The sequence below is a fragment of the Monopterus albus genome, unplaced genomic scaffold (genome assembly GCF_001952655.1).
Source record: "Monopterus albus unplaced genomic scaffold, M_albus_1.0 scaffold328.1, whole genome shotgun sequence".
In the NCBI taxonomy this organism is placed as follows: Eukaryota; Metazoa; Chordata; class Actinopteri; order Synbranchiformes; family Synbranchidae; genus Monopterus; species Monopterus albus.
In genome coordinates, this window is record NW_018128208.1 from 111,366 (window position 1) to 134,989 (window position 23,624).

Here is a 23,624-nt window from a genome sequence, read left to right on the forward strand (position 1 = left end):
CACTCACATTCAGTGGGTTTAGAGGAGAAGCTAAATCATCTTTTGAGATATCCAATTGAAAGTAACATTACATCCACAGCAAGTAATGTGAAATGATTATCTTTACATTACCTTTTTGTAAATGCCAGCATGCTGCCGATTCTCCTGAGAACAGTAACATGGGATGACAGGGACAGAACATTAATAAGAACCATCTTACGTTTGGTAAACGGGTCAAACAACTAAATCAGCTTTTGAACAATAGATTTTGTGGGTGGCATAGGAAGCTGCTATACCTCACAGGAGCTACTGTTTGTGGTTCTGTACATGTAAAATGTATTGCATTGCAGTGACGTTCTTGTTTTCAAAGATTAGTTTTAGTCTGTGATCACTGATTCAGCATGTGTAGTTTCTACCATGCAAATGAAATGATTGTATTTCTGCTGTTTTTTGTTTGTTTGTTTGTTTTTTTCCATAGATGAGCTCTCTTCAGCATCTCGATGCCCGGAACACTCCTCTACTGGACCACTCAGCTCCCTTTGTAGCACGAGCGCTCAGGATCAGTGGCAGCCTGGCAGTGCTCCACCTGGAGAATGCTGGCCTGTCTGGCAGACCACTCATGTTACTGGGTAAGATGGGCAAGGTGACAGGGGAGGAAGAAGAGGGGTTTTCTCTTTAAAGCCCCGCCTTCAGTATCAGGGAATCCTGATCCCTGAATGTAGACCTCTGTTCTTTACTTTTGTTTTTTTGGTCACCTTCCTTTGTTTTATTGTTTTGGTCAGCTACGGCTCTGAAGATGAATATGAACCTGCGGGAGCTATATCTGGCAGACAACAAGCTCAATGGCCTGCAGGACTCAGCTCAGCTTGGCAACTTGCTCAAATTCAACTGTAACATCCAGATCCTGGACCTGCGCAACAACCACATCCTAGACTCTGGTATGCAGCAGTGACAGACCACTAATGCATACAGTGGCATTATTGTTTTGTGGCCTTGTATGGTTTCTTAAGGTACCACCATTTTTTTTTATGTTTTTGTGCATACAGTTCAATACCTTTTCACAAACTCAGATGAGTTTTTTGTTTACTGTGGGGAAATTAGGTCATCAAAGGTAATACAGCACAATAAAACCAGAGTTACCACTTCACCATTATGTGCCTCTGCCAACCAGTTAAATTCATAGGAATGGAGAAGATGTGAGGACACAGTGACTTTGACCTCTGACCGCCAATATCTAATCAGTTCATCCTTAAGTTTGTGCCAAATTTGAAGAAATTCCCTCAAGGTGTTCCTGAGATATCACCTTCACAATAATGGAACAGACAGACGGTGACTCTCTCCAAAGCACAAACATGCTTGTAGTAACTGTCAGAGCTCCACTGGACTTTCTGTTTCTCCAGCAGAGATAAGGAACTTTGGACAGAAGCTTCTCAAGGTTGTTAGTTTTGACTCTGTCCAAGCTACTGTGTGAGAAGTGGCCCGTTTGTCCTCTGACCCTCCAGGTCACGCATTACGTAGCGACGAGGCCACGTCCCTTTCTCCTTGCTAATATCACTGTTGCATTTTTTTAAATATGCTGGGAGAGCAGAAAGTTATGGAATGAAGGTGTTTAGTTACCCTTTAAAAGCAAAGACGAGTTTTGATTACTAGGAATAAAAGTATTACACCTTACCCTTTTTCAATTTCTTTAATGATTTTGTCAGTGTACTGGTGTTTTGACATTATACTGGTTACTCTTAAAGGTCCAGCATCTCACTGCACTGTGACACCAGCTACTGCGATCATTGTGAAGACTATGAACAGCCTGACATGAACAGATATTTAGCTAACTTGTATGTCCTGTATATCTTAATACAGTGTTTTTTCCTGCACTTTTCACCATAGTTTACAGTAAATTAAATTGTTCTATTTTCTACTAAAACAGCTCAAAATGTTTTCTGTAATAGATTATGAAGAATATAGTAGAAACAAGCTGCTTCTAATGCACCAGGCTCCCTCACATTAAACTTTTTTTTTTTTAGTTCACATGATACTTTGTTAAAATGGTGATGTTTGTAAGCTAAATACTAACTAACGCCTGTGCTGGATTCTTTCTTTGTTTGTTGTCATAGGTCTGGCCTATGTGTGTGAAGGACTAAAAGAGCAGAGGAAAGGCCTCATCACTTTGGTGCTATGGAACAATCAGCTCACACACAACGGCATGGGCTACCTCGCTGCTGCACTGGTACACACACACACACAGTGGAACAATAAACCCAGTCTGCTCATACACACATACGCACACACAGAGGTTGTAAGAGGAAAACACTGGCTGTGTGTGTATAACGGCTCAGGCAGGGAGAATTCAAGTTTCTCCTCATTACTCTATAAGGAACTGGTGAAATTAGACCTCTGCTGTTTGGGGTACCTCTCAGCTTACTTCCATGTCTGCACATTGTAACTGTGGCTCAGTCCCGTCTACACCTGGTCTTTTGTGTGTTCAGTAAATAGAGTTTACCAATGAAAAAGTTACCTTTGCTGGAGTAATGACTGGCAGCTGTCTGCCCAGTCACCACCAGGGTCATGCATACACAGCTGGTAGCCGTAGGTTTGTCTCTAAGCTACAGCACTGAGAGAGGGAGGATTACCTGCTAAACACCAGATTTCAACTTGTACTGGCAGCTATTTGTTCTCCTTGGTGACTGAATGAGCTTGTTAAAATAACTACACACAAAGGATGATTCATGTTTCACTAAAGAAACCACTGCCTGATTTCTTTGTGTAAACTTGAGAGTAACAGGCATGTAGGTGAGAAGTGTGCTTTCCTGTGTGTTGTCCTATGTCACTCATTGTTCCCAGTGCCACATTGTTTCACAGCAGTATTGTTATAGACAGTCCATTATTAAAGTCATTGGTAGCATTTCTGTCATTGAGTGATAGTGTCAGTATCTCTTACATTCTGTTTCCCCTTATCAGTGTACACATTGTTTTAGTACTGCAGTGTTTACATTTAGAGACTGCTGAGTCATGACTCTTACTCTTGTCAGAGGAAGATACAGTTTTATAATCTTCAGTGCTTCTGTATAGTTCATGTAAAAATGTGCCCCTAGTTCAGAAAGCAGTAGCCAAGAAAAACAGTGTATCAGTAGAACAATCTTGATAGCTTATGCAATGATGATACAGATGAAAATAGTTACGGATAGGAGGTATTTGAAGCCTATTTAATTTCAGTTTATGGGCAGTTGTAAAATCAGTCATCAGGGGAGTGACAGTAATCAGTTGTTGAATATCAGAGATTTGACTAAGCAACATCTAATTAATAATTACATCTGAGAACTATAAAATAAAGAATCCCCTCAACCTCTCACATGTTGTTAATTATGGTGAATTATCACACAGCAGTTTGTTTCTTTTGTAGAAACACTTCATGGTTTTGCTTTAGTACTTAAAACTGTGTTTTTGAGCTTGTTCATGAAATCTGTATGATGTTTTTTTACTGAGGCTTGTGAGATCTTACTGGACCCGCAAAATGGCCTAGAACCTCCAGTCATGCTGAGGAAGATCCCATGACTGTCCTGGCTGCTTATTCATAACCTCGGAGACAACCACAGTGTAGCTGGTTTCATAATGCATTGAGATGCTAATGTTAGACATTTAACAGTAACTGATATAAGGACAAAAAGGCCAGTACACGAACAAAGTCCCTGTAGAAACTGAGACTGTTTACACAGTGAAAAAGATATTAACTTAAATAATTAGAACAATAACAATGGGGGATGTTTTAGGTCTCATACCATTAGCAGCACAATTCTCACCCAGAGGTTTAATAGTCTCCTAGAAAATTGTTTAAATCACAAAGTCTTTGCTATTCTCATGTTTGCATTGGAACAACACAAAAAAGCATAGAAAAAGCCAAATCTGATCTTTTCCACAGAGAACTCCAAAAATGGACTGGACAGAATTATTGACACCTTTTCAAAATCATCAGAAATAGTTGTATTTCCAGCATGTGATGCTCCTTTAATTCGTAATGAAACTCACTTGTAGCAACCAACCGGTGCGGGCAACATGGAAATCACACTGGTAACCAGGTAAAATGGAGAAAGGTTGACTCGACCTGTGTTGTGTGGACCACACTGAGAACAGAGAAGAGAAAGAAGAGCAAAGAAATGTCTGAGGGTTTGAGAAGCACAGTAGTGGAAAAGTCCATTTTTGGATTTCTCTGTGGAATGTATCAGAGTTGGCTTTTTTCGGCTTTTCTGTGTTGATCCAATACAAACAAAAGAAATAAACATACGAATACCAAAGAATTTATGACCAGCAATTTTCTGGGAGAAGTGGTGTGTTATCTGACAGAAATGCAGAGTCTAAATACCACTTGATGTACATTCTATTACTTTTTTTTTTTAATTGAACATATACAGTATATTTATCTGTTCAGATTCTCAGAATCCATCATTGTCTTCTGTTGTTCCCCTCAGCCTTGCACCCAGAGTCTGGAGACTCTGAACCTCGGCCATAACTCGGTAGGTAACGAAGGGGTCCACAAGCTGAAGGATGGACTAATTTCCAACCGCTCTGTGCTCAGGCTGGGCCTTGCTTCTACCAAACTGTCCTGCGAAGGTGGGAAACTAATGCCTGTGCACCTCTGCTTCCATTTTTGTGCTGGATTTTTGTTTTGCTGACATCTTGGTGCCATCCTTTGCTGTAGGCGCTGTGGCTGTGGCTGAATTCATCGCTGAGAGCCCCAGACTGCTGCGTCTGGACCTTCGAGAAAATGAGATCAAGACAGGTGGACTGATGGCCCTGTCTCTTGCTCTTAAAGTCAACACATCTCTGCTGCGTCTCGACCTCGACAGGGAGCCCAAGAAAGAAACTGTGAGCATGGGGAAAAGGAATGTGAGGAGGGGATAGAGAGGAAGAGATGAAGGGCTGAGTATAGTCTGAAACGAACATGTCCAAGCACCCGCTTCTCTTAAATCTGCACTGGGGTACTGATTAGGCGGACATGTTCTCATATGTTTGTCAATATATGATTGGCCAGTCCTGAGCACACAGATTCTACCATATGGATGAAATTTAAGTCAAGCTGACCTTTGTGACCATGCAAATGTGAAATTTTGGCTTTAAAGAATAACTCTGCCTGTAGTCTGTATTCTTCTTTTGGGCAACAAATACCATAAAAAGACCAAAACCAACAATGGATAGATGACAGTGGTGAGATGATGGGAAGGAAGATGAAGGAAGAGATAGATGGAGAGTGACAACAAAAAGCCTCCTTAACCCTTAGGCCAACCCTTAACCCTTTAGACCCTTAGACGTCCCCAGCCTCAGTCTTTTAAAGAAAATTGTGTTTTGAAAGAAGGATAATATTACTGACTAAAACATCAGGCTGAAGGAAGGCACTGACTCAAAAGCGATTAAAAGAGCTTTAATTCAGTTCTGTTTAATCTGATATTCCTGTGGCTTAGGTGGCATGTTTGAGAGCTAGTTTTTGTCTCTCAGGTGAAGAGCTTCATTGAGACCCAGCGTGCTCTGCTGACTGAGATCCAGAATGGTTGCAAGAGGAACTTCATCCTGGCTAAGGAGAAGGAGGAAACTGAGCAGAAGATGAAGAAGTCAACCTCCATGGCTGAAATCGCCACAGAGGATGGAACCGGGGAAGAAGAGGAGGAGGAAGAACCAGTATCAGCAGAGAGAGGTGACAGAGAGGGGAATGAAGCAGAAGAAGAGGAAGAGGCTGAAACAATAGGAAATGTAGGACAGACAAGCAGCCAGTCAGGATCAAGCTCTGAGACAGACATTTCTCAAATGAACCTGGAGTCGGACTCAGATACTGAGGATGAGGAGGAAGAGGAGGTGGTAACAAAGTCCTCTTCCACAACAAACTCCTCCACTCACTCAAATCCGATTCCTCCTCATACAGAGACAGGGGTTGCACAGCCCCCCCTCGGTGCCTCCTCTCCATCCCCGTCCCTGTCTCTCTCTCCTGCCTCTCCTCACATTCCTGGAATCACTGTCACAGAACCCACAGCTTCTCCTGTCACTCCTCCATCACCAGGTCGCTGTATATCTGTCTCAAGTCCAGGGAGGGGTCATAAGATCTTCATGGTCACTCGGGTTGATAGCCTTCCTGAGCAGCAGCAACTACACCACCAGATAAATGCACCCGGAGCTATCAGCCAGACTAAAGAGGCCTCAGAGAAGCCTGTAGACACGAATACACAGCCCACGTTACAGCAGACACAGCCATCGCCTGCATCTCAAACACCCTCACAAACACAGCTGACACAGGAGGACGTAAAGGAGAGCTCACCTGCTCCATCAATGGACTGTAAACTGGCAGAGCAGAGTCCTATAGCACGCTCAGAGTCCATGCAAAATGCTACACAGACCCACACACTAGAGTTACAGTCTTCAAGTGAACCCATAGAGAATGTGACAGCTAACACTTTAAAAGTGGCAGATCCAAGTCTACAAGCACCAGCTATGTTTTCAGATTCTTCCCCAGCACAGTTGTTTCAGCCCACTGAGGAGGTAACAGAGAGCACTACGAGCCCCCAGCCTGAGCCCACTTGTGTAGAAGAAGAGAAAGTTCATTTAGAAGATGACACACAAATAATGCCCCCGGGTAGCACAGAAGAAGAGTGTAAACAGTTAGACAAAGTGAGTCAGACCCAGATGAGTGTCCCTGCAGTACAAACCCAGCAGCAGACATTACCATCTGCTCGTGAACAGCTACAGAATGAACTAGCATCTGTGTCAGAGATGACGCAGTCACTGAACCAAATAGAGAAGGAAGACAAAGATGAGGTACTTTCACAGCAGGAGAAGCAAGAAGCACCAGCTAGCGTGTCAGAAACCGAAGAACCCAGTTCAACAGAGAAAGAGCACAGCCTGCCAAGCCAGGAGGAGCCAGGTCCAAAGCCTGTTGACTCTGCACAGACTGATCAACATGCACCGCCTCTCAGCGAGGGTGGAGCTCAGACGTCAAATCCTCATGCAGGAGAAACCTCAAATAGTCCTGATCCCACTGCAACTGGGCCTGAAGCTGCTGTCAAAGTGAATCCAGACTCACCGGTTGAAGAGGAGGAATCAGCCAACAAGAGCTCTGCAGAAGAGGGCAAGTGTTTTGATGAAGCTCTTGAGGGCGAAGGAGTTGGTTCAGCTCTGCCTAATGGTCTGAGGCCTGAGTTCTCCATCCATCTTCTTGATGCTGAGAGCCCCAAGTCTGGCAGCTGTGTCATGGAGCATGGTGAGTCACTGTAATCGCTGACCTTTGCTGTACTACTTCATATCACACATGCAGTTGGTTTGGGGTGTGAGAAGCCTGTAAGCCTGTTTGTTAACATGTGGTGTGTGTCACTTATATACAGTGAGTGTCGGCTGTGGGCAGGAGCTGGAGGAGCTGTTGCTAGAAGCCAGTTTGGACACAGGAAGAGATGCACCATGAGGTTCTGAGGTAAACACTCTGTGTGCACTTAAAACAGAAAATCAGGCAAAGATTTCTCACCATCCTGTGGATGTGTAAAGTAGGGATGTCCCGATCCAGTTGTTTTGGCCCCAATATTGATCTGATTCCTTTAATATTAAATACATACTGTCATTCTTTCCTTTAATAATATCCCATTACTTCACAATATTTACTCACTGTGATCTTAACATCCTTACCAGGAAATACATCATCCAAAGTCATTTTTCACTCAAAAATGATGTTAAAACATAAGCTTTATACAACTTTAATCATGTGTAATTAGTTTGGACTTTTCTCTTCTTCTCACACAGGGACTGCAAGGACACGAGAAGACGTGACTGGTTTCCCCACAGTGTTCTTGTTGTTTCTTTAACTTTACCACCAACATGACCTTTACATAAAGGACAGAAGACTTGCTGTTGCAGTCGAAGCTTGATACACAGAAATACAAGCAAATTATGGAAAAGACACAAAGACAAAATCAATATCTCGAGCTTGGCTGTGACTGATATTAATATTCTACATCCACACTACATCGGCCACTGAAACACACATGCATATGCCATTGAGGAAGAGGGGGGTAAAAGATAAATCACTACATTTTCACTACATTTTACACACCTAGCAACCGCCTGAGTGAGAAAGAACAGGGACAACGGAGGGAGGATAAAACAATAACCAAAGACAGAACATGGACCTTTCTCACAGCCTCTACTCGCTTCTCTTGTCTGGGAAGTAACTAGCAAATAAAGTTCTTGTCCTAACACACACATGCACAAAGGCATAACGGTGATCATGAGAAAAGCAGGGCTGATGGCACACTCAGAACGACTGTGACAGACTCTGCTGAGCAGACCTGCTGACTTGAACACATGCTCTAGAAATGTCAAATGGTTTTATATCTAAGGAAGCTGAAGATGTTAACGTGTGTTCAGATGTCAATGTTTTACATGTGTGTCCCCCACCACCCACTAGTCTCCCTCCTTGTGGAGAGAAAACACTGTAAGGGACCGCTGCCAAAGTGACCTCCCTCTTGGTTTTTTCTTGTCCTCTGCTCACTTTGGCCCCTCAGGAATCAACGTTCCCTCTCGGGTCATTCTCCTCAGATCTGATGTGGAGGAGTTGCAGCTGTCTCCCACCGCCTGGCTCTGCTACAGCAGAGCTTTTTGAAAGTCACAAAGTTGCAAAACCCTCTGAACTTCTGCAAATATCAGATAGTAAAGCTGTTGTTTGGTTATGTACAATTTAAAGAGTTTTGTTTTCCTTGATTCTCTGCAACTTCAGACACTACTACTGCTTTGAGCAACCAGTCATTGTTGTGTGTCTGTCAGCATCTCCTCTCCTTCCTCCTGTCCCTCAGTCTTCTGCTGGTGCTTTGTGCCACCTCCTCTCTCTGCTCCTTTTTGTCATGTTGCTTTCAAACTCACCACTTCACACTCAGTCTTTGTTGTTCGACCGCTTTGAGAAATCAGTTCTTTTGTATTTATTGAATGACTGTATGAGCCTTTTCTGGTTTATTTTTTTCTTTGCCCTATTGTCATGTTTCTTTTCCTCTTGGGTTTATTTTTTAAAGATTAATCCCCTTTTTGATGTATATTTCAGATTCAAACTTAGAGCAGATATTTTGTTTTTGGAGTTTTGGGAGGGGGGAGCAATCTATGTTGGGGGAAAGGTAAGTATAATTGAGTTGTTGGCTGTTGGTAGCAGTTGGGGTGCAGTAATGAAAGCAAATACAAGGAAGTGGTAGACCTAATCAAAATCCTTGTTTTTGCTTTAACACTACTCTGCTGGGTGAAGATTTGGCCACAAGGGGGCGCCAGTGGTTGTGGCCTTTTTTTTTCCCCACAGTGGGGACAGATCTAAAAGAAACCACAGCATCATGTCCAACGCACTGGTTTCTGTTCAGATCCAACTGTCCTGAACTATCCAGAGCAAGGCTTTAACACATGACATGTATGTCTGTGAAGAGAGCTGCTCAATCTTTCCTGAGGCAGATCCAGGCAGGTGTTTAGTTGTTGTTGTTTTTTTTTCTTTTTAAAGGGGGTCATGACCCTCCTGTTCCTCTCCACCCAACAGGTAGTGTGCCCCCACTGTTTGTAATGCTTTAATTTTTAGAATATTTTTAATAATTTGTTAAATTAATTGAAATGTGCTGGTAATCACAAAGTCATGTATGGCTAAATTTGTTCCTCAAATAAATGCATGTAATGACTAATAATATGACTGAATATTTGACTGGAGTTGCTCAGTTTCAGACTTCAGAATGTCTTTAACACTGCAGGTAAATACGGGAGAAAAAATGTGTGAAGAATAAACTTCGTTGGGATATTTGGATACAGCTGGTGTCTTAACTGGGTTTAGGAATGTGCTGGCATGCCAGTAGAACAGTCAGGATTTATCCATGGTGTCAGTCCCTCTGTGGCCTGCTCAATCACAAACTCCTGCACACTGGCCACAAGAACAGGGATTGGTGGGACCACAGCGTCGTCGTGAGATCGTGGGTGCTGAGCGGGAGACGGAGAAGGTGCATCGCCTGGACTGAGCTACAGCTAAACCTGATTGTAGTGATCTTAGGCAGATGTTGTTGTGTTTAGACAGAGCTGTTTCCCTCTGTTTCCAGTTTTATACTAAACTGCTTCCCGTAGCTTCATGTTTACTTCACACACTCCAGAATGGTGTCAGGCTGTCATTTAGTTCTTGGCTGTGAAAGTGAAGCGTTTTTCCACAGATGTCTAGATGTTCCTTTATCTCTTTTATTAAGCAGCCTTAAAGTGAGACTGGAAGTTTTGAAATAGAGTAACACGTTGCTTCATGTGGCTTATGGTTAATAATATCAGGTAACTGTATATATTTTAATATTTACTATTGTTCTGTCATTGCCATTTGTGACCTAAGTGATCGCAGATCAGTAAAAACATCAAAGGCTCGCTATCAAAGTTTGGAAGGTGCATTTTATTCCACATGGTCTTAAAGTGTCACATATTCGTCATCAGCTTGTTTTGTGACATTTTATGATGTTGGATGATGAGGTCTGGGGATTTGAGCATTTTGCTGCACAGCACGACCTTTTGTGAAGCATGGAGGAAGCGTAAGGAGTTCAGGGGGCCTCGACAACACTGCATCATGTTCAGTTCTAAAGCTCTGAACCAATTCAAGCACCAGACACATTCTGTAAATGTTACAAACATTGGTCAAACAGTAGATCAACAGAACGGACACCCTTCAAGTACCAAAGATAAAAATTCTAAACTACTACACACTACCATGTGATTAATGTAAAGTCATATCTACCTTAACTTTTATGGACTTGCGAGCCCTTAATGTAAGGTCACATCTACCCGTGACCTCCTCATGACATCATAACAGCCTGCATAGAGGAGTTGAGAACATGAGATTGTGATGTAGGAAAAAAAATAATTTTTCCTTTTCTGGACTAAATATTGCAACATAAAACTGTTGCAATATTTAGTTTTTTATTTGTTATATGTAATGATCCTGTATGGTGATCCCTGTTATGGTCGGAAACCAGGCAGTAAACTAATGAACACTCTCAGACTTATTCCCTGTGTGATCTATTGCTGACTTCATCTCCATAAGCAGCATAATGGAAGCCTGTAAAATAAGTTGCTCTGATCTGGGCATACTTTGGTAGCTAATAGAAAAATGAATGCTGCCATTTTCATTCCTCTTAGCAGTGTTATCTTTATACTGGTCTATTACTATTAGTGATATGTTTATTTTATAACAGCATTAAAGCTGTTATGAAAGCAACTATGTGTCCTCCTCATTCCAAATATAGCCCATGATCGTAAACACTCCCATCGACGTTCATTTATCACCACATCTGGCTCCGTGCTGGGGAGATTGACCGCGATAACGCATATAAATGCGTCTGCGTGATCAGCCTGGTAAAAACTTTGCAAGTCCTTTAAACTATCGAAAACACAAATATAAGATTTGCTTTACAATATGAACTGATTTAATTCATATAAGTGATACAAAAGCCTTTTGTAAGTGGAATGTGACAGTTCTTTCAATGGTATCTGTGTAGAGGTGAAGCAGTGGCAGGCTAAATTACTGACAGATCAACGATTGCCATGAATGTATTTATCCAGCTTCATATCAAATCAAGCCTGGTCAGCTCAAATACAGTAGCAAACTGATATGACTGATTTCTATGAGAAATGCAGCCCAGATACATTTTCAGGTACAATATTTAAATAATAGTGTGGAGATCAACACAGATCAGCATGTTATCACTCTCTCTGTCATATAGAAGAATGTCATTAAAACATCAGCTGCTCTGGACACTGAGTAGAAGCTGAAACATTTGGTTTGATGACATTTTATTAAATCGAGACCAGGTCTAACAGGATGCGAGTGCTTCTGTGCCTTCCTGTACAGACTGAAGGCTGGTGAAAAGCTCCTGAACTGTTTGTCTTGACTGTGGTGTTTTGTCTTCGCCACCTGCTCTCGTCTGCTGACCAGGCGAGGTGCAGTTCATCTCAGACGAGTCTATTATCTAATAACGACTTTAAATCTCATCCAAGGACAGTGTCCCAGGTAATAATCAACAAAGCCCACAATTCACAGTTCTTATTTTCTATACAATAAAATTCCCAATGAAAAATATTTGAATTGCAAGATCTGTTAACTTTTGTGATGTTATTTTTCAAATTTTCGAACATGACAAACCAAAGTTGTTGCATTAAATGAGGTTCTACGTGAAGTAAACCCTACTGTGTCTAATACCAGTTATTTTATGACAAGAACGACTTTGTCCTCATTGAAGTCGAACTCATGCAGAGGGCTTGGTGTGTTAAAGAAGAAGAAACGGTTCTATTTGATTTCTGTATTTCTGCACAGGCGAATGTATAAAGCCTGACACTTCATTTCCTGTCCTGCACTTCAGTAAGTAGATATGTGTCACTGCCTCACCAGAGGTGAGCAGGATGTCATCTCTCTCTGTCATCATCGCAGCTTTGGCATTGAACTCCAGCTCTCCCTCTTTCAGTTCTGACTCATCGGTCTAGTCTGTCTGTCCCTTGGCATCTCACATTCTTTCATCTTTTGCTTATTTCTCGAACATTTCTCTTAGAACTGAAATGATCTGATCTCTGTCCCTCTCAGTTTGAGTTTGTGTTGTCCTTTTTATTCCATCAGTCTCTCCCTCTCTAGGTATCTCCTATCCAGGCTAGTTAGCAGTAAATGTGTCACTGTACTTTGACCACAACTGTGATTCCATGAGCTATTCAGTGCTGTTTTAAAATAAGATGCAACAAGTTTAGTCAGTGGTGTGTGAGGCCTTGAGTGCAAGGAAGAATCAACAAATTTAGACAAAATTCTGAATGTTGTCATGCCCAGAGGTTGTAACCAAGCAATGACACATGTCATTCTCTCATGTTATGTGAAAAACAAATCAGCACGTTTGGGTGTGACAAAATTGTAACTGAACAAAACAGACCAATGATACATGACATTCCCTCAAGCTTTGGTCAAAGTTCGGTCAGCGGTGGCTGATGTATGATTGGACAGATGGTCTGAGGCCGATCCATCGTCCCACCCATGATATATTCATCACAGAAAGCAACAGTGAGGAGAACTAGCGACAGGAAAGTGAAACCTCCTTTCACTCTGAGTCATAGTCTGGTTTATTTACTAATCATACCTTTGTTCAGTATCTGTTCTAATCATCCACATGAAGACAGAAATAAGTAGCTACAAGTAGAAGAAAAGATTTTAAAGTCATTTTTCAATATTCAAGGTTTCAAAGTAGGATGGGAAATATTTTGATATTGAATGAAGCTGAAAGAAGTTTTCATATGTAGCTTTCATAGCTTGTTAATCTTATAGTGTAATATAAATGTGTTGTCTGGGAGGTAGCTGTGGCTCAGTGGGTAGGGTGGTAGTCTCCCAACCGGAGGGTTGGAGGTTTGAATGAGGGTGCCTGCAGTTCACATGTTGAAGTGTCCTTGGGCAAGACACTGAACCCTCAAGTTGCCCCCGATAGTTACAGCCATCGGTGTGAGCTGGCGCTGCAGATGACTGCCTCACTTCTGTACCGGCTACAAGTTCTTTGTGTGTAACATATTTGGCCAATAAAAGGTGATTATTATTATTATGATGAGTCTACCGAAGCCATATAAGGGCCAGAGAACCTCTCTGGTAGTGTCACTTTATCTAATATCTGCCCATCAACATCTCATTGAGATAGCTTTTGTCCTTGCACATTGCAACGCTTTTGTGTGGCTCACTGAGCTTTAATCAGTGGCTCACATGTTAAACACTTCCTGAAGAAAATGCAGCATGATTGTGAGATGTTAAAGCCTTAGATCTGTGTAACTGGTATCATGGTGGTGCCACTGATAACATGTTACAGTACATTGAACACATCCCGATGGGAAGACACTGTGTAAGAAATGCATGTAAAAAAAATGATGATGGCCATTTGCTTGCAGCAGTCACACTAATAATAACATGACAGTTCAGCCACATAAGAAATATGAGTATCTTTAGTAAAGGGTTAATTGAAAAACAATTTGTGAATTACGCAAGTACAAGTGAGACAATGGTAGTGTATGAGTTCATGTTTTCACAGTGCAGTCCCCCCTATAAAACCAAAAAGTATATTGTAATATATGAAATCTAAAATGTGAATCTCTGAGTGTCTGTGTGTGTGTGTGTGTGTGTGTGTGTGTGTGTGTGTGTGTGTGTGTGTGTGTGTGTGTTTATGTAGTACATTTTAGGATATACTGTAGGAACAAAACTAACTGTAACTTTCCCACTATGAACACTGTTTACAGGATCCTTGCATTCTGACATATTGGACATACAGTATATTAATTATAATTTTAATGCAGATTATATTTTTGTCACATTTTCAGAATTACATTCAAATATAAACAGATATCCAGAGCAACGCACAGAAGCCATTTGGAATGCACGTCAAAGGACTAGAATTCATGATGATGTCACTAAGAACCTACCTAACTGACTCAGTCTAACTAGCTGGCCAGACCATTTCACAACAACTTAGCATGTGCGCGTTCCTGTGATTACAGAGATATTCTGAATGACAGAAAACAACACACAAGTGAACAATATTTGAAGAATATTTGGAAGAAACCAGTGGAAAAAATGGAACTGAACTTCCTGGAAGTAGAACCATCAACCACAAGTTTTTACTATAGTGTCCTGGAAGATCAAGTAAGGACACATCTGAAGGACAGCGAGGTGAGGCTCACCGAAGGTACTGAGGGGAGACTCAACTTGGATATTCGAGAGAATTTGTTGGTAATGTACCTAGATGACAGAGAGGTGCTGGTGGATGAGGTACGCCAGCTGAAAGATGAAAGAGAACGCGTGTGAAAGAGACAGGCGTTCTAGAAAATGAACGCCTGCATTTCCATCGGGAGAAAACCTCCCTGCTGGAGGAGCTTAACGCTTTCAAAAATGAGAACAACGACCTCCTTGCAGCACTAGAAAAAACTTGAGAAAAGCTCCTGAATGGCCGCCAACAATGGGAGAGAAAGAAATTCTCCCTCATGGAAGACATGAGGAAATGTAAAGCTTCCAATGTGACTGATCTTAATGAGATGGCAGCTGATTTAAAGAAGGCACAAGAGCTGGCAAAGACCTTATATCTCCAGTGGCAGGAGGACAAGGTTTCCCTCCAGGCAGAACTGGAAAAGTCCCAGAGCTGCAGCCCTGCCCAACATGATGAGATTAATCATCTTAGAACTTGTCTGAAAAGTGCAGAGCAGCAGCTGGACACTGTATGTCAACAGTGGTACTGGGACAGGCATTTCCAGCAGATGTTGCTGAAAGAATCCCACAGTTCCAGGCTTGCTCACCTGGAGATGCAGAAGAAAGAGAGTCACACATTTGAAGCTGCTCTAAAGATGCTGAAAGAGCAGCTGGATAACGAGCACCTCCAGTGGCAGCAGGAGAAATCCTCCCTGCTGCAGAAGATGGAGCAATCCAGAGCTCCAGTGTGGGAGACTGAGAGCATCCAGGATCTGCAAGTCAGACTCAAGGGAGAGAAAGAGTCCCTTCAAAAGGAACTGGAGGCAAAGACGTTAGCCGCCAGAAGCGCCCAGGCCTCCCAGAAAGCCCAGCTGGAGAGAAACACAGAGTGGAGACCAAATGGATTGGCGCTCAGAAAGGCAGAAGCTCTGCAAACAGAGCACGGCCACTTGCTGGCACAGTGGTTAGCACTGTTGCCTCACAGCAAGAAGGTTCCTGGTTTGGGACCTTTCTGTGCGGAGTGTGCATGTTCTCCCCTGTGCTTGCTTGGGGTCTCTCCAGGTGCTCTGGCTTCATCCCACAGTCCAAAGACATGCAGGTTAGGTTGATTGGCCACTCTAAATTGCTCACATTAGTGCCTATTTATATATCTACTGTATATCCCAATTTGAGTTGCATCAGTTGATTCGCTGTGGCGACCCCTAATGAGGCATCTGTTGCTGATCTGAATCTGTGGGGCCAGCTGAAACATCTCCATCCACACAGACTGTAACCCCGTCATCTCATTTTGTTCAGTCATTTCTCTTCTTTTGTGCTGAGGTGACACAGTGAGTGCATTACTACTGACTGAATTAACTTATTTTATTGAGTTTCACAATAAATTAATCTTGATTGTCTAAAGGCATGTTTTATAAATATGGCAGCTAGTATACACATAGTAGACAATAGCCCAGTGGCCCTTAACGTTTATGGACTTGTGAGCCCTTAAAATCATTCAAAGTGGTTTCTTTTTGTAAACAAACATATGATATGACCTGATGATGTAATCTTGTTAACACAGTGGGGATTTAATTAGTGCACGTTAGCTTCAGTGGACCTGCTCAGAGACTGTATGAAGTGTGGGTGGGCTGTGTGATCAAAGGTATTTCCTTCCACCTATGAGCTGGGGAGGGAATGCAAACAGGGATGACCGGGCAGAGGATAACACCACCCACCCCCTCCTCCGCTCACATGACTGTGATTAGAGCAGAGGAGCCGTGTGGTGGGACAGACAGAGCGAGAGAAAGCGAGCACAGTGACTGGCATCTTTCTGATATCGGAGCACAGGGCACACCAGGAAGCTAGCTTGCCTTTGATCCCTGGCTGAGGCTCATCCACTTCTCTGGGGTAAAACAAAAAGCATAGACTGTCTACATTTGTGCTGCTTTTCCTAATAGCTTGTTTTGTGTTTGTCTGCATGCTGGTTTATTCATGATATGGAGTAGCCTACTGAAATCTTTACTTAAGTAAAAGTATAGAAACACTCCCTTAGAAATCCCACATTCAAAATTGTACCTCAGTAAAAGTATTATAACAGTGAGTATGCAGAATGTCCTATTTCAGAAAATGTATATTATTGGACTTTAAATATTGACGCATTCATGTAGTAATGATAGTAAAGGTGGAGTAATTTCTATTACTTTGTATACTGCTGGGTCGCTTGTGAATTTCTGCCTGGTATTGGAATAATACATCATAATTTATGTGCTGTTTATGAAATAAGTTCAGTGAAGTAAAAGGCTGCAAAGAATTGTTGTGGGCTGAAGGTTTAAAGGAGCAAAAAATAGGAATACTCCACTGAAGTACAAGAACCTCAACAACTACACAAGAGTAAATGGTGGTCCAGTCAGGCTCTGTCCTGCTGTGGCACACTAATGGATTTTAAATTAATATTAAAATCAGTGGAAACTCAAGCACTGTACTTAAGTGCACTTTTTACATACTTATGAGGTCAGTTTAATTAACCCATAAGATTATTTTGACACATTATCTTATTTATATATACGTACTTCCAGCCTGCATTTCATCAAGGTTAAAATTCCAGATTGTCCTCCTTGGTTGTCATATAAAAAAAAATACATGATGGAAGTAATTCGGTTTCTCTTGTTTGTGTTCCAATTATTTTTATTTTATTGGTTTTTCAAATTATATTTACACAGACTTGTTTCACTTTATTGTTTTAATAAAATTCAAAATAATTCATAATATAAAACATTCACACAGAGGTTGTGATTCTGTGTGTGTGAATATATTAAGTAATCTAGTATGGTGTGCTTTAAACTCTCAGTTGCAGGAATGAGGGTGCTGCACTGGTGCATGCTGGGAGTGACCTTCCTGCTGCTGATGTGCGAAGTTGCCATCAGTCAGCTATGTAATTCCCTCATCACCCTGGTAGATGGTTTCCACACGCTCTTCATCCTCCTTTGCATGGCTCTTCCTCCTCCTCCCAATGCAGGTGTAATGAAACCTCTGCTCTCCTCTTTGGACCCCCCTTCACCTCATCCACATGTTCCTCCCATCCTGCCTGCAGAGCTATCCATCGAGCCTCTACTTAGCTTTCAGACCACCACTGGTGGGTCATCCAGCCCAGATCAACCTCCTGCTCCTCAGCTTACCCATGAATCACCCTCACCAATTAACTCTCAGCAACCCCCCTTCCCAAAAATCTCTCCTCCAGTGCCTGGCTGCGGCGTGTCCTACACCGGCAGCAGGATTCAGCCTGTGGGGGCGTTCCTCTCCACTCTCCTCCTGGGTTCTCTGTGCATGTCCTACTTAATGGATATCATCAGCTTCTCCCTGGAGCCACGCCACATACAGCGCCCCCTGCTGCTCGTGGTGGTTGGATCTGTCAGTCTGCTCCTTAAGATGCTGCTGCTCCAGCTGTACTGGGATCAGCTGCAGGACGGGAGGGCCAGAGTCAGCAGGCGGCCAGAGACCAAACCTCACCTTGAAGTTACCTACAAAGGTAAGTGTCCCACTGAAGAGGCAGATCACATGTTGACTGTGAGAGCACAAACATGATGCATAAACATGTGCTGGCATTGATTTCTATAAGACATTCTTATGAAGAGTTGTGACTCATAGCTTTATCAGCTCAGTTAGAACAGGATTCGAGCTGCCAGGTTGTGGCTGCTTTAACTCGCCACCACTGCACTCAGTTTGTCTGCTCAGGTCTGGCGCTCTTCATAGACAACATTCCAAAAGAGCTGTGGGAGTACAGCTGCAGGCATCTGGACCAGAATGTGTTTATTAAGAACCTCTTAATATTCATGACAGAAAACATTAAGGAAAATAAAGATCCCTCAGCATTTGTAACTGCAGAAACCTATGACCTAACACCAGACATATGGTGAGTAACAGAACACAGATGTTATCAAAATCAACCATGACTTGTGAGTTTAACTTAGTTGGTGTTAAAGCATGTATTTCTACTGGTGTTATGTAATCATCTTTTATTACTGGAGAATCAGCGAGCCTGCCCGGGCGATGGTGCTGTTCTGACAGACTTCACTTTGAAGTAGCTGCCAAAGTGCATTCAGCTGTGAGGAAGGTCACATGGTGTCATGTTTGCTTTTTAGTCTTCATTCCTTCATTCATTCCTCTCTCACAGTCTTTGCTGTCGAGGAAACCAAAGGTCAGGCTGAGCCAGAGCAAGCCGTTAGCGGCCTCCTTGGCGCTGACTCTCACACCCTACGTCAACAGCCAGAAGCCCACCTGCATGCAGCAGCTCCACAGCACGAACGGGACTTTGAAGTGGTGAGCGATGCAGCAGATCTGAAGGCCTCCAAGTGGACAAGTCATTCAGAAGACAACGGGGAGACATCTAGAGACGGTGCCTGCATGAAACACACTGGTAAGAGAGTTCAGCTCCTTGAACTATGACCTTTCTCCCTTAAAAAAAGAGCCTCATGAAAAAGTGTTTTTGGGGATAGAAAAGCTGTGTTTTTACAGGTAAAATGACTTTTTTTTTTTTAAATGAAATGCATACTGACAAAACCATCTTGCCACAAAGTTCATTAGCCGTTGTTCAGAGCTTTTACTCGTATCACAATCTTCCTGCAATAAACATCAGTTTGAGTATTTTACGTGAGATTTTGCAAACGTTTGCACAATCTCGATGCATACATATCAAAAACATAATAATGTGATGGCAGTGATAGTATTGGGAGAATGTTTTAATCCAGATCTAGTAGATAAAGCACAGTGTGAAAAAGATCAGCTCGACTCAACCTGTGTTTCCAGAAAGTGTGGTGTTTTAAATTCACATAAAGGTTGTGTACCAAATGTTGTGTTACTCTTTAGTGGAGGAAAATGTGATGTCTTTTACTTGTTTTGTGCCCCGTCAGTTTTCTTTATGGTCCATCACCAGCCAATGTTCTGTAGCTCTGACTCCACATGTAAAAAAAAGTCTTGAAACAGTCATGTTTTACTGTTTTCTCCCATTTCAGAGAGTCCAACTGCAACTAAACCATCCCCGGTCTGCACGTCAGCACATCACACTGATGACCCTCACCCAGGCAGCCAGTGGCCCATCTGCCCCTTGTCCCTGATCCTTGTCATTCAGGGCCTTTTCACTTCTACCCTGGCCCTGGTCAACAGCCTGGTGATGCTGCTGATTGGCCCGCGGTGCCTGCACAGCTCTGGAACTTGCAGCCTGCTGGTTTACCTGGATCCTGGTCTCTCCCTGCTGGCTGTGATCACACTGATTGCCAGAGCAAGGCCACAGGTCAGGGTCTGTGTAGTTTAGGTGAGAGCCAGAGCAAAGCTCTTATCAAGACCAAATTAAGAGTTCAGCCCACTAATTACAAGCAGCTTTGGTAGCAGTAAATACCTAATGGATATCTATGTGTAAGTACAAAGGAAGCAGACAGAAGCTTAGGCAATAAGGGGCAGCAACTTTGTGTTTACACTGAATGTTTTCATTGCTCAATACCTAATGTATTTCATAATTGCAGGGTGCAGTGTTTTTATTATTGGATAACAAGGCAGGACCAACAGGGTAACTTCTGATATTGAATGTGAAAGTTCAACAATTTGTATTCCCTTTTTCTCAGAATCATTATATATTTAGGTCTAAAAATATTACTTCAGAAATGTGCATGTAACTTTGCAATATAAGACATTTTTAAACACTAAGGTACTTAAATATTAATATAGTTTTCTAACATTGTATTTCTGTTTAACAAAACATTATGCTACCTGGGAAGAACAGTTGCTTTTATAGCTGTAGCTACAAAGTAGTTTGCTGTTTTATGAATGTTTGTGTTTTAAATGATTAAACTGTTGACTGTAAAACAGGGTGTTCCACTGTTCACCACCTTTTCATGTATTATACTACAGCTTCTGTGAAAGCACATCTAGCCTTAGTGTGCTATTATTTATTTAGGTGGCTCATATTTGCTGCAGCTGTATCCAAACCTGCACTGGCTGTTGCCACTGTCACACCAGTACATCTCCTTTCCAGATGTTCAGGTATGGACTGCTGCTGCTTCAGGCTGCACCGCCGCACATTTGTGTGTCTGACATTGAGCAGAGGATTGTGAGCGTCCCTGGAGTGCGGGCCGTGCACGACCTCCACGTGTGGCAGTTAACTGAGTCATTAATGGTGGCCTCTGTCCACGTCCACTGCCACCCTGGGTTTCCAGCGCACAGGTGATGTGGAATTCCCTACAATTCAGTTGTATTTGTATAGCACCAAACCACAACAAAAATCACCTTACACAGTGAGACCTGGACCTTACTATTATTATAGAGAAAAACCCAACAAAAGAATATGACTTCTGTCCTGTTGGTTCTGGATGTAGACACCATTAATGTCAATATATTTACATTAGTATCAGTACAGAGTTTAAGGATGTTTCTTGTTGCTGCATCTCCACCTGGAGATATCATGAGATGGTTCAAGGAAAACCACTGCTTACACCTAACACAGAGCAACCCAAACATTCATATGTTTGCTGCCATTCACTGATCTCCACTATGTCCTGAAAGAAATATCTGACTCTCTGTGTTCTCCAGCTAGATGCTGGTCTTTCTATTTATTGGTGCTGAGCAGATTGTGTACAGTGAGTTTTTGGAGATTTTTCACTGGAAGCAGCTGCAGCCAAACAACCCGAGAGAGCACTGAGAGGGAACCAAAACGTTAGAGCTGCAGGCTGGAAAACAATTAGCTGAAACACTCCATAGAGATGAGTGGAACTGCAGTGTCTGAGTCTCTGCAGTGCACGAGCCATTTAATCTGTCGCTAATGTAAACACTCCAATGAGCTTTAAGTCTCGCCTGGTGTGGCTTTAAATTTTGAGAATTAAGTTTCTTGCAGTATATTGCCGACATCGCTCAGTTTCTCCTTAAAACAATAATAGATTTTTTTCCATGTTATAATGTCATAGGTTTCTTGTTATTACTAAATCCCCATTATAAAAACAAATCATTTTATCTTATAGCAAGAAACTCTGTTGTTATTACATGAGGATGTGAAACTTTTCTCATTCTAACATCATAATGCCACAAGTCATATGAACCCAAACTGCTGTAATCATTCCTCCTGTTCATACTGGTGGTTAAACCTTCCTGGTGTAATATAAATAATGGTGATCAAGCTCTTCTTTGTATGTGTTCAAAGGTTTATCTGAAGTTAATATGAGGCTTTAGCCATCAGCCTCGCTTTGTGTTACTATCTCTCCACTGCAGCTTAAGAGGGACACATACAAACTGATGCTAAAAAGACTAACTTTGGAAGATATCCACTAGATCTGGTTTATTCAGCCAATAAAGCCTCTAGGGGTGGTTGCTGACTGGTTATCATAAATATGTTTTTGTCAGATTAAAATAATATAACTCATTACTGCAGCCTCATTCCATATGTGTGCAGGTGTGCTGATCTGATGTTGGCAGTCACTAAGGTGCTGCAGAGTGTAGGAGTGAGCTGCTGCACCGTTCAGCCAGAGTTTGCTCCCTGCTCTGGGTCCTCTGCAGGCAGGGGGGGTGACGCCTCCCCTGTTGTCCACAGAGAGGACCCGTCCCCACCTCCTCTCCTGGCCTGCAGCCTCACCTGTGGAAAAGCTTGCACTGGGAGCATGTGCTGCTCTCCCCTAGAGAAGGAGACCGGCGGCCTGCTGGCACCACCAGCTGGGGAAATCGACAACACCTTTGTCTGAGACTGTTTTACCCAAAGAACCACGGTGGTGGAAAATAAATCAGTGATTTGATATCCATGTCCAGATGTCAGGCTAAAGATGGGGGAAGATGAGGCAGATTAGAAAGTGATCTCAAAACATGGCCTGCACATTACACTGAAGAGAGCTGTTAGTTTTATGACATCAACAATGTGGTATACCAAAGATTTGTATGCAATATTATGTAACTTTTTTTGTTAAATTTGGTCTTGTGTTGCTTCTTTTGGGCCTGTATTCTCTGGATCCCATATATGTATTGAAATAAAATTAATAATGATGCATAAATGTGACTTTATTCACTTTAAAATAATATAAATATCATTTGATCACATGCTGCAAAATTCATGTCCTGTAGCAGCAAAAAGACACACCAGGACAACAGAATAATAGTAATGTAAAAGTAATATAATACTTTGTTCATAATGAGTATGTCCTATCGGCTATAGAACATAATATAGCCTATACCTAATGGTGGAAATTAAAAAATACATTTACACAAGTGCTGTGCTTAAGTACAAATCTGGGGTAGTTTGAGTATTTTCATTTTATGTTACTTTCTGCTTTTACTTTTCTGTGTTTATCTGGCAGCTATAGTCATTTTATCGATTTATTTTACACAATAAATGTGATAGATTTATAAAGTATAGATGAAACTAAATGAGTTACATGTCAAATAAATTCAACATTGTGTTAAAGAAGCACTTACCCAGTAATACATCTGTAATAATGATGCGGTAATATAATGACATGCATGACATATTACACATTACATAAAATACAGTTATTACACTTATGGTGGCAAAAGTCATAATAAACAGACAGTAGTCCAAAAAGTGCATCCGTGGGCATGTTTCATCATAGACATTTATATCTGTCAATGCAAGAAAGACACCGGTGTAACCACTGGTTTGAGGTACTTATACTTTACTTCTTTATTAGCCTACTACTTTTTCTATTTACTGTTTTCATTGCATGCTACTTTATAGTTATAGCCTACTCCACTGCATTTCAGAGGAAAATATTACTTCACTTTACTGCCCTATATTTATCTGACAACTGTTACTAGTTACTGATTACTTTACTATTTAAGATAATACAAATAAAACACATGTAGAACATATAAAACATGATGTTTTGTCATAGATTAAACTACCCAATATAAAACTAGATCTGGAGTGATTATTTAATTGAACCTTGACTGCTTAAGTCCATTTTCATGTAAAACAACAAAC

At 41.9% G+C, this 23,624-nt stretch overlaps 2 protein-coding genes across 4 annotated transcripts in view; both read left to right on the forward strand.

Annotated features, from left to right (window-relative positions):
• Positions 1-8,669, forward strand: part of ppp1r37 (protein phosphatase 1, regulatory subunit 37) — a 39,131-nt gene extending 30,462 nt beyond the window's left edge. For both annotated transcript variants that reach the window (XM_020624488.1, XM_020624489.1), the window contains 8 exons: positions 458-608; positions 762-917; positions 2,091-2,203; positions 4,440-4,581; positions 4,670-4,836; positions 5,464-7,213; positions 7,335-7,420; positions 7,744-8,669. In XM_020624488.1, the coding sequence (XP_020480144.1) occupies positions 458-608; positions 762-917; positions 2,091-2,203; positions 4,440-4,581; positions 4,670-4,836; positions 5,464-7,213; positions 7,335-7,411 (2,556 nt within the window). In that variant the 3' untranslated portion in view covers positions 7,412-7,420; positions 7,744-8,669. The remainder of the gene's footprint in view (positions 1-457; positions 609-761; positions 918-2,090; positions 2,204-4,439; positions 4,582-4,669; positions 4,837-5,463; positions 7,214-7,334; positions 7,421-7,743) is intronic.
• Positions 8,670-15,725: 7,056 nt separating this feature from the next.
• LOC109974323 (zinc transporter 10) lies at positions 15,726-22,631 on the forward strand. 2 transcript variants are annotated; one of them, XM_020624472.1, is made up of 7 exons: positions 15,726-16,564; positions 17,505-17,789; positions 17,895-18,182; positions 18,828-19,070; positions 19,666-19,943; positions 20,682-20,869; positions 22,089-22,631. In XM_020624472.1, the coding sequence occupies exons 2-7, from the start codon at positions 17,513-17,515 to the stop codon at positions 22,372-22,374; spliced, it is 1,560 nt and encodes a 519-aa protein (XP_020480128.1). In that variant the 5' UTR covers positions 15,726-16,564; positions 17,505-17,512; the 3' UTR covers positions 22,375-22,631. The 2 variants fall into 2 exon arrangements, with proteins under 2 accessions (XP_020480128.1, XP_020480127.1); XM_020624471.1 differs by having other exon boundaries at positions 17,505-18,182.
• The last annotated feature ends 993 nt before the right edge of the window (positions 22,632-23,624 follow it).

Bases quoted from the DNA above. Each gene is read 5' to 3' on its own strand.
- LOC109974323 (XM_020624471.1), top strand. From the start codon at position 17,513: ATGAGGGTGCTGCACTGGTGCATGCTGGGAGTGACCTTCCTGCTGCTG. The intron at 18,183-18,827 runs GTAAGTGTCCCA...CCTCTCTCACAG, and splicing joins CCTTGAAGTTACCTACAAAG to TCTTTGCTGTCGAGGAAACC. The intron at 19,944-20,681 runs GTCAGGGTCTGT...TCTCCTTTCCAG, and splicing joins TTGCCAGAGCAAGGCCACAG to ATGTTCAGGTATGGACTGCT.